Source organism: Perca flavescens, chromosome 1 (genome assembly GCF_004354835.1).
Source record: "Perca flavescens isolate YP-PL-M2 chromosome 1, PFLA_1.0, whole genome shotgun sequence".
In the NCBI taxonomy this organism is placed as follows: domain Eukaryota; kingdom Metazoa; phylum Chordata; class Actinopteri; order Perciformes; family Percidae; genus Perca; species Perca flavescens.
In genome coordinates this window covers 2,211,382-2,225,864 of record NC_041331.1, presented here as the reverse complement: position 1 = coordinate 2,225,864, position 14,483 = coordinate 2,211,382, and the positions used below count along the sequence as shown (strand labels likewise).

The window sequence follows — 14,483 nt, the reverse complement described above, 5'->3', positions numbered from 1 at the left end:
CTTGGTCAAATTAAAGTTTATGTGGCTACTGTACTGCAACCTGTTGCACATGCAGCACGTACAGCTCCTGCTGACGCTGAATTGGAAGAGACAGGACCCGACTATGAATGCACCCAGGGGTATTTGCGTGGGGCTACAGGTTTATTTAGTGGTTCAGATCAGTTATCACGGACAAGTCTCTACAGCCGTCTTTGATTAAAATAAATGACGGTGAAGGTGACTTGGCCCAAGGTCCCAGAAGGCAGTTCAGAATCTTTTCCTCTATACATCACTTCCTATTCATCAACAGCTTAAACAGGCCTGGGACGTCGGCCAAACACTCCGCTCTCCTTCACTGCACTTGCTTGCTTGCTCTCTCTCTCTCTCTCTCTCTCTCTCTCTCTCTCTCTCTCTCTCTCTCTCTCTCTCTCTCTCTCTCTCTCTCTCTCTCTCTCTCTCTCTCTCTCTCTCTCTCTCTGTGTGTAAAAAACCTGGCCCATAGGCTTCCTTTTTAAATCTCTCCCCACTGTGTCAGAGGGTGCAGGTGGCTACATGTCTCCCATGCACATTACACAGAGTGATGGTTTCCTCCAGCTTTTTGGCCCTAATCATTGCGGCAGTAAATAGAGGTTGGCATTACAGTAACACTTTATAAAAAAAGATTAGGACTAGCAGAGTACAGAGGGATACAGAATGAAAAGACAAGAAAAAGCTTGCCCTGAACAATCTACTACTCTCTGTGTATTTGGCAGCGCAGTGTTCTTTGAACAATGCAAGTTCTTTTCTTGTGCATCATGTGCCAAGAATACAGTAAAGGTGTCTTCATAATCTGTGTACTGTGTATTTTTAGGTAAGGGTCACCAAAAGCATACACAAAAAATCTCTTAATAACAGATGTGATAAAAATGACATCTAAAACAACCTCTAGAGCAAATGATGCATTAAATATAAACTGTTCTTGGTGGATCTCATATGAACTGATCACCTTACCATCCACTTTGGTGTAAGGCTTCCACTTGTAGTACCAGCCCCTGAAGGGCTTGCTGTTGTACTCAGCGCACTGCTGGGCCCGGAAGGCCACGGCGTTGATAGGGCAGGGCCGAGTGTTACACAGCTGGTTGAGACGGCTGGAGCCGGAACAAAATTTACCGTTGTTCTGTGGCCTGGGTGAAGAAGAAATAAAAAAAGGTTTATAGATCTGCAGTGGAGGATTGTAACTAAGTACCTTTACTCAAGTACTGTACTTTAGTCCAAATGTTGAGGTACATGTACTTTACTTGAGTCTTTTCTTTTCATGCAACTTTCTACTTCTACTCCGCTACATTTCAGAGAGAAATATTGTACTTTTTACTCCACTACATTCATCTATTACAGCTTTAGTTACTAGTTACTTTAGTTACTCCACTACATTCATCTGTTACAGCTTTAGTTACTAGTTACTTTAAACATCAAGACTTGTGCACACAGAACACATGTAGTTTATATAATACGATGTTTTATTATAAATTAAACTAACCAACAATGTAACGGCTTACAAGGACAGCTGGAATGATTCAACCATTAAACAACGCTTTTGAAGCTATACTTGATGCTTTTGACCTTTTTTTAGACAATATTAAAGCTTTTTTAGACACTTTCAGTCCGTTTTTGACACTTTTAACATTTCTTACACTCTTTTTGGCGTTTGGCCCATTTTGGCTGAGTCCTGCAGCGGCGCAGGGTTCAAATCCGACATGCTACCCCGATCTCTCTCCCCCTTTCATATCTATCCACTTTCAAATAAAAGGGAAAAGCTCCCCAAAAAATAATCTTAAAAAAATATACATATATACATGTTACCCTGTGGAGGTTTTGACCACTAGTGGCGCTACTGATAAACAATTGGTGGCGTTTTGCAGACTTGTTGAAAGTATGCATTAAGGGTTCAAAAAGCCGACCAGAGAGCCCTCAAACACTTGCCAAAGAAATATTCTAAAAGAGGAATCACAAATGTTTCATGAGGAAGAAAACGCATTAAAGGTCCCATGGCATGAAAATTTCACTTTATGAGGTTTTTTAACATTAATATGCGTTCCCCCTAACCTGACTCCGCCAGATGGATTGCTTCGCATTTGCTCGGCATATCCATCTGGGAACTTTCCGTTGGAGAACTTTTGGGAAGGGGCGGAAATACTGGTTAGCTGATTGAATGAACCATCTGTCTATCACCTATGTTGGTGATAGACGGGCCAAATCAACCAATCAGATCCACGAAGCGTATGAAAATACAACCACAAGCCCGCCCCTGCTGCCGCAGGCAAAGCATAGCTCGTTAGCTCAGCAAGCAAACATGTCGGTAAAGGATATTTGCCGTTTGTGTAACGAGAATTTAGGAATAAAAGACACCATTTCAGGTTCCCGGACCATATTCCAAAAGAAGGATCCAAGAGAAAAAAAGCATTAGCGAGCGGCTAACAGAATTAGGGCTACCGCTGGCTGATAATACTGGTTAGCTGATTGGATAAACCATCTGTCTATCACCACCTAACCCACCTCAAAACCAACGCTGATTGGCCCGGTCGTTTGGCTAACGGCTCCAAATTTTCTCTGCCTCAAGATGCCAGACTGATCTGCGAGTGGAAAACTGGAGCTCGCCAGATCAGGACGGTCTCACGAGGCTACGTTCCCCCAGCCTGCCTATGGTCCCCCAGTGGCTAGAAATGGTGATAGGTGTAAACAGAGCCCTGGGTATCCTGCTCTGTCTTTGAGTAAATGAAAGCTCAGATGGACCAATCAGGAATCTTCTCCTTATGAGGTCATAACAAACAAGGTTACCTCCCCTTTCTCTGCTTTGCCCGCCCAGAGAATTTGGCCAACCCATGAGAGAGAGACATCATGGCTTTCAAACGAGAAAAGTGGCAGTTGGTCAAGGCCACACCCCCACCCTCCACCTCGCCCCTCCCACTCTCCTCCTCAATAGCTACAGACACAGAAATGGCACATCCTAAGGAAAGCTCATTGTGGGACTGGCTCTAGTGGATGTAGTTCTGCACCAAAGCTGAATTTCGGGAAAGAGGCTTCAGATACAGTATTAGGGGACCACTAAGGTCTATATAAAAGAGACTTCAGATACAGTATTAGGGGACCACTAAGGTCTATATAAAAGAGACTTCAGATACAGTATTAGGGGACCACTAAGGTCTATATAAAAGAGACTTCAGATACAGTATTAGGGGACCACTAAGGTCTATATAAAAGAGACTTCAGATACAGTATTAGGGGACCACTAAGGTCTATATAAAAGAGACTTCAGATACAGTATTAGGGGACCACTAAGGTCTATATAAAAGAGACTTCAGATACAGTATTAGGGGATCACTAAGGTCTATATAAAAGAGACTTCAGATACAGTATTAGGGGACCACTAAGGTCTATATAAAAGAGACTTCAGATACAGTATTAGGGGACTACTAAGGCCTATATAAAAGAGACTTCAGATACAGTATTAAGGGATCACTAAGGCCTATATAAAAGCATCCAAAGAGCACCATGTCATGGGACCTTTAAACATGTTTGTGAGACATCAAGGGCACACACAGTTTGTTTTAAGTAAGAAACACTGAATGTTAACTTGTGTCTGTTTCTAAGTAAACTAAACACAGCTGCTTCCAAGCTTCACAAGGCAACTTTGCACACCGGCATCTCCCAATCAGTGTCACTGACGAGCCGAGACCAAGTCTATCAGAGCATAATAAAATCCAAGATCTTATCATTTAAGAGCTTCTCTCTTACACTGTCAATCACCCATGATTAATTTATCAAAATGACACCATCTTATCTGTCAGTGTGGTGTTAGCCCTTATGAAAGCGTACATTTGAGTTTTAAGCAGGACTAAAGATGAAGTTGATTTAAAATAGCAGTGTCAAAGAGATGTTTGCATGCCATACCAAATCAACCCTTCTTTAACCACACGGGAATAGCTGGTGCATACCATAAACAGGTAAAGGAGCTTTAATATGCTATTGAGATGATAAAAGCTATCACCACTTGTTGGAAAACATGCCATGTCTCACTTCTCAGGCTTTCTAGTCTCATGCCAGGCCTTTCAACACAAACACCTGCAGAGAAAATTGAGTTTAGGTATTTACCAAAGTGGTCTGCACACACACACACACACACACACACACACACACACACACACACACACACACACACACACACACACACACACACACACACACACACACACACACACACACAAAGACTGGGGAACCATGCTGATCAAACATGTCTAATAAAACAGTTCACTAAGTGCTACAATGTAATGATATGATTTGGAAAAGGAGAATGGAGAGTGAGAATGAGAACCAAGAGGAAAATGCAACCTATTTCTTTAAGGCCTATTTCTTTTGCCATTCTTTCGCCAGTGCACCAGTATTTGAAAATGTCTGCATAAAATATGAATGTCAGCAACAATCTGAAGCAAAACTTCATGTTGCTTCACTGCATTTTTATTAAACTCCAACTGTTCGTTCCCTCTATTCAGACCTGGGCTCAATCAAACAGTGACTAAGCTGCCAAGAGTGATGGAGCTCCGCGAGGTGTGTGTGTGTGTGTGTGTGTGTGTGCGCGCATGCATTGCGTAAATCTGCTTGGTGCCGATCTCGCTTCCCTTGGTGAGGGGGGGGATTTGGCCCAGGTTTTCGTAGGCCTGATCCTATTAAAACTTAGCGGCGGACAAATGCTGCCCATATGGTAATGTGCTTACGGCAGGCCAGTGGGGGACTACAGCGTATACTGCATCGGTCAGGCCCTTCTGATCAAAGGTGAGCATAGAAGGGCGTCAGTTTGCTTGCGAAAGTTGAAGGCAACTCATGGATTACGGACAGTCTGGCCCTGAGTTTCACAACCTTTCTGGTTTCTCTTCCCCTTTTCTCCTCTCCCTAAATCATCCAGTAGCATTGCAACTGTAAAACTACTTCCAACAACAAGACAGAAACCAGATAGGACTTTTGACAGTATTATTAAATTTTGACAGAATTTTGACAGCTCTCTGGACCCCTTAAGGATACTTAAACGCCCCTGGAGCCCGGTAAATCTGCCCGGCGACAGAAGCTGAGACTGAACTCCCTGTAGGTCAGAGGTCATCGTGTCTAGTCTTGTCTTTTCCTTAAGTCACCTGCTCCCCCCTGCCTCTCTCGCAACTTCCTACACAGAACCACATTCTGTTGTTCTGCTAGGGGCCTAACCCCCGCAAGACCCCTTTACAAGTCCACCGGGAGACTACACCAAACACAGTTCCATCTAAGCACCGTCGCCCCTCATCGTACACCCCCCACTCCCTTTAAATTGAGTGTGTGACAAAATGTGCTCCTTACAAAACCAGGTCAAAATGGAGAACCTAATCTCCTAGGCTTGTTGGTGAGGATTAGGCTGACTGTGTTTGATCAGGCAGGTGGTCTACAGGGAATGGAGGAGCAAGGAGGGTAGGACAGGGAGAAGATTCATTTCTGTCTCGGAGTAACTCCTAGATGGGATGGCTGATCCCATAGAACTCTTTTACAAGATGGAGCAAAACATACATGCTGGCCTCATAAAACAGATGAGTATGTGCAGAATCAAATGAAGGATGTTTAAGACTGCTCCTGCTGAGTGAAGAATTTGTAGTAGGGCAGAGGTGAAAATGTACAAGACGCTGTCATATCTGTACGGTCCACTTCTAAACAACGTAGGATTTTATTTGATCTTGTCCATTCCCAGATATGGATTCACACATCATTTATGTATACATCTTCACATACTGCAAGTCTGACAAGAACCTATGTGTTTAAAAAAAGATGCCAGTGATCTTTGAGGAGGGGAGCCCAGACTGTCCAGGCGATTCAGTTTGGGGTTGAAGATGATATTAGAGACAAGCAGTCAGATTCAGGCTAATCCTTCTTGTTCTGCTAAGATTAAGAGCAGAGGGGCCCTGCCAAAATAATCGCAGAGATTACTGGGCACAAACACACTCTGAGTCAGGGACTTAAAACGTGACTCAGGGGTACATGCTGCAGTTTGGATAAGGTCTGAGTGTGTGTATGTGTGTCTGTGTGTGTGTGTGTGTGTGTGTGTGTGTGTGTGTGTGTGTGTGTGTGTGTGTGTGTGTGTGTGTGTGTGTGTGTGTGTGTGTGTCTGGTTGCTTTTTGTTCCAGAGCAGAAATGGCTTTAAGTATTGTTCTGCCCAGTGAGACAGTCTGCTTTCTTATTGTGTCTTTCACTGTCTCTCTACTCTCCCATTTGATTGCTTGTCTGACTTTTTGAACTTACTGAAGTTAGAATAAGAACATCCCTAAAAATAACAGTCAATCCTTCTCATTGGAACTAAATTAGATTGAACTTCACTGACATAAATACATCGGACTGTAACATCTACCCAGAAAGTGCATAGTGCATACGATCATTAATGATCATTAAAAAGATCATTGATGAACAATATGTATAATGTGTGTGTGTGTGTGTGTGTGTGTGTGTGTGTGTGTGTGTGTGTGTGTGTGTGTGTGTGTGTGTGTGTGTGTGTGTGTGTTGTGGTGGGGTTGAGGTGAAAAGATGCCATATGAAGACACACAAGTCTAATTATATTGTCTTCACATGAGTTCAAAGGGATCTGACACCTAGTTGGCCCATGGTATATTTTTTTTAAACTCATGACTTGGGTTTGATTTTTAGCCCTCCCCATCTTTCCATCCCATCTGTCCCACTGACCCCGTAACTCGCCGTTTAGCAGCATCCACCCATTTTTCAGCGGCTGCTGCTACAAAGCACTCTTTCGTGCCACAGGAATGATAAATGAACCTGACAGATAACATGGTTTAAAGGGCTCTGCGGCCCTTTTTGGTCTGCCAGTTCTGGTGTATAATGTGTATCATATGAGGGCCGTTCTGCCTCTGGAACCTTTTGGTCTTTGATCCCTCCCGGGGATTAAGAGAAGAGTCGGCTGTGACGGACAGAATGGCCACATCAGTGTCTGACCCGCTGTGAAGTAAGCAGTGATGAAGCCAGTGGAGTAAGGCGGGTGATATACAATAGATCTAAACAGACACCTTCATGGAGTGGTTCTATTTAAACTAAAAAAGGCTACGTTTTCTCAAGAAAATGAAGCTCAGCGTTAAGTTCCTTCAGGAAGACTTCAATAACATTTTCACATCTCTCCTAATTGATCAGCTGTTTCTAGGCATTCACTTTTCAGTTAAACCAATCAGATTCAGCCATGTATTTCACAAACCAATCACAGCATGACATCCCTGCTTTTAATCTGTTCATTCATTTTTTCATTATTAGTGTTATTAGACGCGTCCGAAATGAGCCAGGCCTCCGCACAATCGATCACCGGCGATCGCCACCCAATGCGTGCCGGTTAGATTTGTTCCGATGGGCGCCTGGATATCTCAGTTGGTAGAGCGGGCGCCCATATATAGAGGTTTACTCCTCAACGCAGCGGGACAGGGTTCGACTCCGACCTGCGGCCCTTTGCTGCATGTCATTCCCCCCTCTCTCTCCTCTTTCAAGTCTTCAGCTGTCCTATATAAATACAGGCCTAAAATGGCCAAAAAAACAAAAACATCCTTGTTAGTGTGGTATGAGAGTGTGCTTATGTTGTATGTGTGGATGTGTGTGCTCATGCATACGAGTATGAGTTATGTGTATGGCAATGCTGTTTCCTTTAATGGTTGTGGAGCCACAAGTGGATCCATTAGTGAGTAAAACATTTATCTTCAAACAGCATGAACTATGCTTAACATTAGCTGAAAAGGCATCTCACTAGATGTAGAAATCAGTTCCTTCTAACTTTATTAAATATTAAAGACCCCATATTATGCTCATTTTCAGGTTCATAATATTATATTAGTATTTAGAGGTTGTACCAGAATAGGTTTACATGGTTTCATTTTCATAAAAACACCATATTTTTGTTGTACTGCACATTGCTGCAGCTCCTCTTTTCACCCTGTGTGTTGAGCTCTCCGTTTTAGCTACAGAGTGAGACATCTCACTTCTGTTCCATCTTTGTTGAGAATCACACATGTGCAGCAGCTAGGTAAGGACTACTAGCCAGTCAGAAGCAGAGTATGAGGACGTGCCCTGACAGTACCTAGGTAAGGACTACTAGCCAGTCAGAAGCAGAGTATGAGTGCGTGCCCTGACAGTACCTAGGTAAGGACTACTAGCCAGTCAGAAGCAGAGTATGAGGGCGTGCCCTGACAGTACCTAGGTAAGGACTACTAGCCAGTCAGAAGCAGAGTATGAGTGCGTGCCCTGACAGTACCTAGGTAAGGACTACTAGCCAGTCAGAAGCAGAGTATGAGGGCGTGCCCTGACAGTAACTAGGTAAGGACTACTAGCCAGTCAGAAGCAGAGTATGAGTGCGTGCCCTGACAGTAGCTAGGTAAGGACTACTAGCCAGTCAGAAGCAGAGTATGAGGGCGTGCCCTGACAGTACCTAGGTAAGGACTACTAGCCAGTCAGAAGCAGAGTATGAGGGCGTGCCCTGACAGTACCTAGGTAAGGACTACTAGCCAGTCAGAAGCAGTATGAGGGCGTGCCCTGACAGTACCTAGATAAGGACTACTAGCCAGTCAGAAGCAGAGTATGAGGGCGTGCCCTGACAGTACCTAGGTAAGGACTACTAGCCAGTCAGAAGCAGAGTATGAGGGCGTGTCCTGACAGTACCTAGGTAAGGACTACTAGCCAGTCAGAAGCAGAGTATGAAGGCGTGACCTGACAGTACCTAGATAAGGACTACTAGCCAGTCAGAAGCAGAGTATGAGGGCGTGTCCTGACAGTACCTAGGTAAGGACTACTAGCCAGTCAGAAGCAGAGTATGAGGGCGTGCCATGCTAGCATCTAGGCGAGCATTATAACATGTGTTATAAAGTGACCACGTTTGTCTCTGAAGTAAAGGCTGGACTACAATAGAGCTGTTTGGAGCAGTTTGTGAACAGTGTTTTCTGTTGGAGATGGTAAGTCCCTTTGGGGGGGACTTTGGGCTTTTTCACTTTGTAAACCTTTAACGTGCACAACAAAGATATATCACACAATAAAGGAAAGGGAAAAAGCCAAAAAGCATAATATGAGCACTTGAAGAGTGCTTAAAATTGTCTTGACAGCTGGCTAGCAACACAAACAGGGAAAACATTAGAGGTGCTGTCTAGGAATTTGGGTTGACTTTCTTTCCTGTTGATTGGCCGTAGCTCCCATGAGCGAAAAAAAACACAGTTAATTGGTTCCACCATCCCCATCATGACTGTTTGAGTTACAGTATGCAGAAAATTGATAGTGTAAACACACATTCTTCAAGGAGAAGACGGTAAACCCTTAACAACAAAACTTGCTCAAACATTTCATACAATTGCAACATAATGTCAGTATGCTCTATGTCACTCAGACGTTGGTCTATGGACTACACATACTTCACAGTAAAGGCAAGAAATCGGTCTAAGTAATGCTGAAATTGCATGAATGGTCAGGTTAATTAATTTTTCTTTCATTAAATTTCCCATTGCAAAAATCTGCTCGTCCTGCATTTAATTTAAAGGACCAGTGTTGTGGGGCCTGGCTAACTAACTGCAGGCCGAACAGTTGCACAGCATTGTGACAGAACAACAATAAATCTAGCAATTGTATTAAAAGTGAAATAAAGGCTTAAAAACATCTATAAGATCTCCTGAGTGTTTTAGGGAATAACAACAAGGGGTTGAATCTGAATGAAACATAACATTAAAACTAAGGATCTCTCACGTGCCTGTAATGAGCCCTTTGCTAACAAAGAGATATGCACTGTGGGATCTGGGTCTGCAGAATTATGTAGAATTATGTTTGTGTGAGTGAGCAGCAGTAGGGTACGTTTGCTGACTGTCTTGGCAGCTTTCAGAGAAAAGAGCATGATATTAGGAGAATGTCCTCGTCTGGAGCACGGGGAGAAATGGTCTGTCTGTGCGTGTGTGTGTGTGTGTGTGTGTGTGTGTGTGTCTGTCAGTGCTGACAGCAACCTGGCAGACAATACTTTCAGGTGTTCTGAAAGAAAAGGATTTTGGGACATGAGGCTTTCAAGAATTGCTTTCTGGCTCAAACTGCAACTCAGATTTTCATTGCAGAAGCAGCCACATGACAACATGAATCACTTTGTCATCTGTTTGGCTAGTTAATAGCATTTCAAATGAGGTGAGGGATTAGAAGATGATGTGAACAAGTGTGTATACCTTGGACTGGTGCAGGAGCGCTCCCTGTACATGACCCCTCCTCCACAGGTTCTGGAGCAGTCAGACCACTGAGACCAGGCCGACCACTGGCCATGGACCGCCCTTGGACCATGCTCCCCGTATTTAACACACTGACCCCTCCGACACCACTGGAGAGAAGAGAGAGAAAAGGAAATGAATGAAGAGAAAAAAGACACACAGAAATAGTTTTCTTATCAGAACTTGAGCATTGGCCCGAGCTTCTTGCCTGAGTTTCCTGGTTTGGACAAATGCCCAGCACCACACCTGGACACCCACACTCTGCAGCTACAGCCAAAACACACACACACACACACACACACACACACACACACACACACACACACACACGCACACACACATAAACCCCATCCGAGCCAAACCCTGCACTCACACACATCACCACTTCTCTCTCTCTCTTTCTAAATATCATCTTTCGATATGTAAAGAGATAGTTCTGTCTCCAGCTGGGAGAAGTAAAAATGCTTCTGCAGGTACATGCATGCGTGAGCAGCAAATATGTTTTTTTATTGATACAGGTAACTGGCTTTTAATCAAGTAATAGTCCAAATAAAAGAATGTAGTTTGAGCTGTCTTCTCTCCCTTTTCAAGTTGCAAGGATTTACTTTGGCTCCGGAAAGTGTGAACACTTTAATTGAAAGGATGACTACAATTTATTACAATTGGGCTCTTATATTCATATTTATTATTTTTATCAGTTACCATAATAAACTTGTATTCACTGAAGTAATTACTGCCAACGACAAAGCCCGATTTATAAAATCCAAACTCGAAATGTCAGTAACAATGTGTCATTACAAAGAAAAGGTGTGTGCACTCACAACTACAACAAGCACATCAGATTAAAGGGGTGGTTCAGAATTTAGGACATAGGACCTCATTTCCAAGTTAGCCAGTGTGTTATTTATCAGTGGAGACCGTTTTCAACACGTTTCATCCAGTCCTTTCAGTTGCAGAGTTCTCTGGTGCTAGTCAACAGTAACTGCTAGCCTGCCTTACACACTCCACAGTACACCCCAGGCAAATAAATTATAACGCCAGACTATTGATGTAAATGTCTGTTGATAGAATAATGTTAGAAATAAAACTACCCTTACCTTACCTACTGGCTCTGTCAGCAGGTAAGCTAACAAACCCAAATTAAAACTAATTACTATTTCTATTTCTTGACTTCTTATTTCTTGACTTCCTGAAATCTTGCCAGGCAACCAGCAGAGACTTAGGCTAGTTTTATATTTCCATGACAGACAATTTTGCTCAAAAGTGGAGATTTCAACCCCTCCAATGTTGTCTGATCATGTGACTGCTGGTGTCAGACTTCAGTTTATTGATATCAAACCATTCCCACATTTCAGCTAACAAATTTGGTACATTGTTATCATTACCAATATTAATGATATGAAAACCCAGTTTATATTAAACCCAGTTTATTTTTTTCTTGCTCATTTATATGCAAAACATATCCATATTATGCATCCAAATGAGACACCGTAGATCACACATTTGTTCCTTTAATTAGAAATGTATGTGTGATGTCTAATTAGTAGAGTGAGTGAAAGTGTCAGGGAGCAGAATGAGTGACCGGCTGATCCTCCACAGGAACAAGAACACATTTTGGTTACACTTTACTTGAAGGTATCTACATAGGAGTGACATGACACTGTCATGAACGTGTCATAAACATTATAAACAAGTCATAAACGTTTATGACATAACGCTTCTTTTAGTAAGTGTCATTCGGTTTTTGTCATGACAAGTTAGGGTTAGAGTTAGGGTTAGGGTTCATGTGCCATGACTGTGTCATGACAGTGTATGTCACTCTTATCAAGCAAAGTGTTACCGACATTTCCTCACCATGTCAGGACCACAGCTGGTGCCTTCTGCAGCAGGCATGAACTTGGTCTCGCACCGGTGCCCTGTGCGATGACACCACAGCGACTTGCAGATGTCCTGTCAAACACACACACACACACACACACACACACACACACACACACAAACACACACACACACACAGAGGATGAGATGTCTATCACATATGGTGTTTTTTTCATTTACTATCGTAGGTTTTTTCATGAAAGAAGAGCCTTCTGGCATGGTGTTGCTCCCCTCTCTCCTCTTCCTTGACCCAACAGCACATGCTTCCTGCCGGGACCACCATCACGCTGGTAAGCTTCTCCACAAAGCCTCAGTGTCAAATCTAATCATTGTACTCCTGTAATGAAACGGGCTATAATTGTATGTGTCATCCGACCCAACAATACAGAGACAGAGCGAGCGAGTGAGCACAGAGGGAGAGCTGGGGTCGAAAGACAGGCGGCAGAGTCTGGCAACTCGCCCAACTGCAACTGGCAACGAAAGAGGAACCAGAAAGGAAGGAGTGTAAGAGCAGGAGAGACCACTCCGGTGTGTGTGTGTGTGTGTGTGTGTGTGTGTGTGTGTGTGTGTGTGTGTGTGTGTGTGTGTGTGTGTGTGTGTGTGTGTGTGTGCCTGTGTGTATGTGTGTCTTTGTCCCCATTCTCTGATGCCGAGCAGGTGGTTGACAGCCATACCGCTGAAACTCATTCTACATGAGCCCACATTAGGAACAAAAACAACAAGGGGGAAAAAGTGTGAAAGGCAGCCCTAGATCCACTCTTAATCAGCGTGTAGGTTCATTTACCACCCACTGACTTGCACACAGGTCTAAGAAATGCAGATGTAGTATTTGATCTTCTGTTAGGGAAACATAGCAGGGATTTAGAGAAGTCCTGAATAGCCAAGGCAATGTCCTGCGTGCTAATCCGTCATATATACGATTTGGCAAAGTCGATTTTCCCAGCAATCACAGCCCTGGAGAGGATACCCTGTAGTATTTTAAACAGCATTTACATGTGAATCAACGTCACTGAATGCACCCGACATAAAGGCTTATACCAAGGCTTGGGAAAGGGGTGGGGGTGGGGGGTGTATTCCCATTCAATTTATGGAATGCATTTCAATGGTGGGTCAAATGTGGGGGGGTTCAAGGTTGTTGTGCAAAGATCATGCTAATTAATAAAGTGCCACTTTAGCAATGCATCATTAGTGCTGTAAAGCAGACAACTGCAGCTCCTGTATAATCTGGGTGCTCCCGTTCTTTACTGGAGGCTCATCTGGTGGGTCTTGGTTTAGGCAAAGGGACACGTGAATAATGCTTGATTTAGAAATGTAAAACCAGGACTGTTCAACTGCCCTGTAGGGTTAGCTGATCTATTTTGTACTCTTCTTACTTCAGTGTATAGTGTCTTTGTTGGTTTATTTTACATGCTGCCATTTTGGTCACAACCTTCTGAAAGACTTACAATAGATATGGTTTAGAGAACACCCTGGTGTAACCTGAAATTATTTCTTTTTTGGACAGCAGAAACATCCAACATATCATACATTTTTAAATTGATATGGTTGATTGTTAGCAAAGCCATTTGACACATCCAGCAGTTTAAGAGCTCCACTAGCATTTCATTTATTTAAAAAGAAAATCATATTATAGTTTTATTTTCCTGATTTCTTCAAACAAGGAAATATCTTTAGCTCTTTAGCTGCTAAATGCTCCTCTTTTGGTGCAGGGGAGGTAGCGTAAAGTGGGTATTTTTGGCATATTTGCCAAAAACTAAAGCTTAAAAGGTGCAACTACAGAGTCAGATGATGATTCTCTGTAGGTTCATCAAAAGTGAACCTTTCACATGCAGGTAGTCATGTGATCCACTGTTAATACAACATTTTTCATTATAGCGTTTAAACCATGCTAAAAATCTATAGAGTGAATGTCTCACCTTGACAAAATCCAGGCTGCATAGTTTGGCCTTGGAGCCAAACTGCCACTTGCACTGCGTGTCTGCATTGTACAGCTGCCCGGGAAGCTGTTCAGGGTACTTGTACTGACCAATCTGCTTGGGCTCGTCCACCAGACAGGATGCCTGGGCTGTTCTGGTGAACAGAGCAAATCACACGTGTCAGTCAGGAGGAGGGCAACGACAACTGACTGGCAAATTTGACAGTGTTTGTGCACTTGCACAAGGCGCAGAGGCCTACCCAAGGAAGCGGCTGAGGTACTGTCGACTGCAGGTGGACCAGAAGAAGACTCCGTTGTTTCCAGCCAGAGTGGGAGACATAATGTTGCCTTCTGTCTTGCGACAAGGGTTCCCTTCACCATCATGGATCATCCCAAAACTAGAGGAAAAAAAAAAGAACCATGTAAGTTTAGGGCCCTATCTTGCACCCAACGC

At 43.4% G+C, this 14,483-nt stretch overlaps 1 protein-coding gene across 1 annotated transcript in view; it reads right to left on the bottom strand.

Annotated features, from left to right (window-relative positions):
• Nucleotides 1-14,483, bottom strand: part of adamts18 (ADAM metallopeptidase with thrombospondin type 1 motif, 18) — a 68,925-nt gene that overhangs the window by 28,656 nt on the left and 25,786 nt on the right. Inside the window, exons 9-13 of the mRNA XM_028574801.1 lie at nt 14,290-14,427; nt 14,031-14,184; nt 12,091-12,186; nt 10,198-10,346; nt 970-1,142 (exon numbers count right to left, since the gene is read on the bottom strand). Coding sequence (XP_028430602.1) covers nt 970-1,142; nt 10,198-10,346; nt 12,091-12,186; nt 14,031-14,184; nt 14,290-14,427 — 710 coding nt within the window. The remainder of the gene's footprint in view (nt 1-969; nt 1,143-10,197; nt 10,347-12,090; nt 12,187-14,030; nt 14,185-14,289; nt 14,428-14,483) is intronic.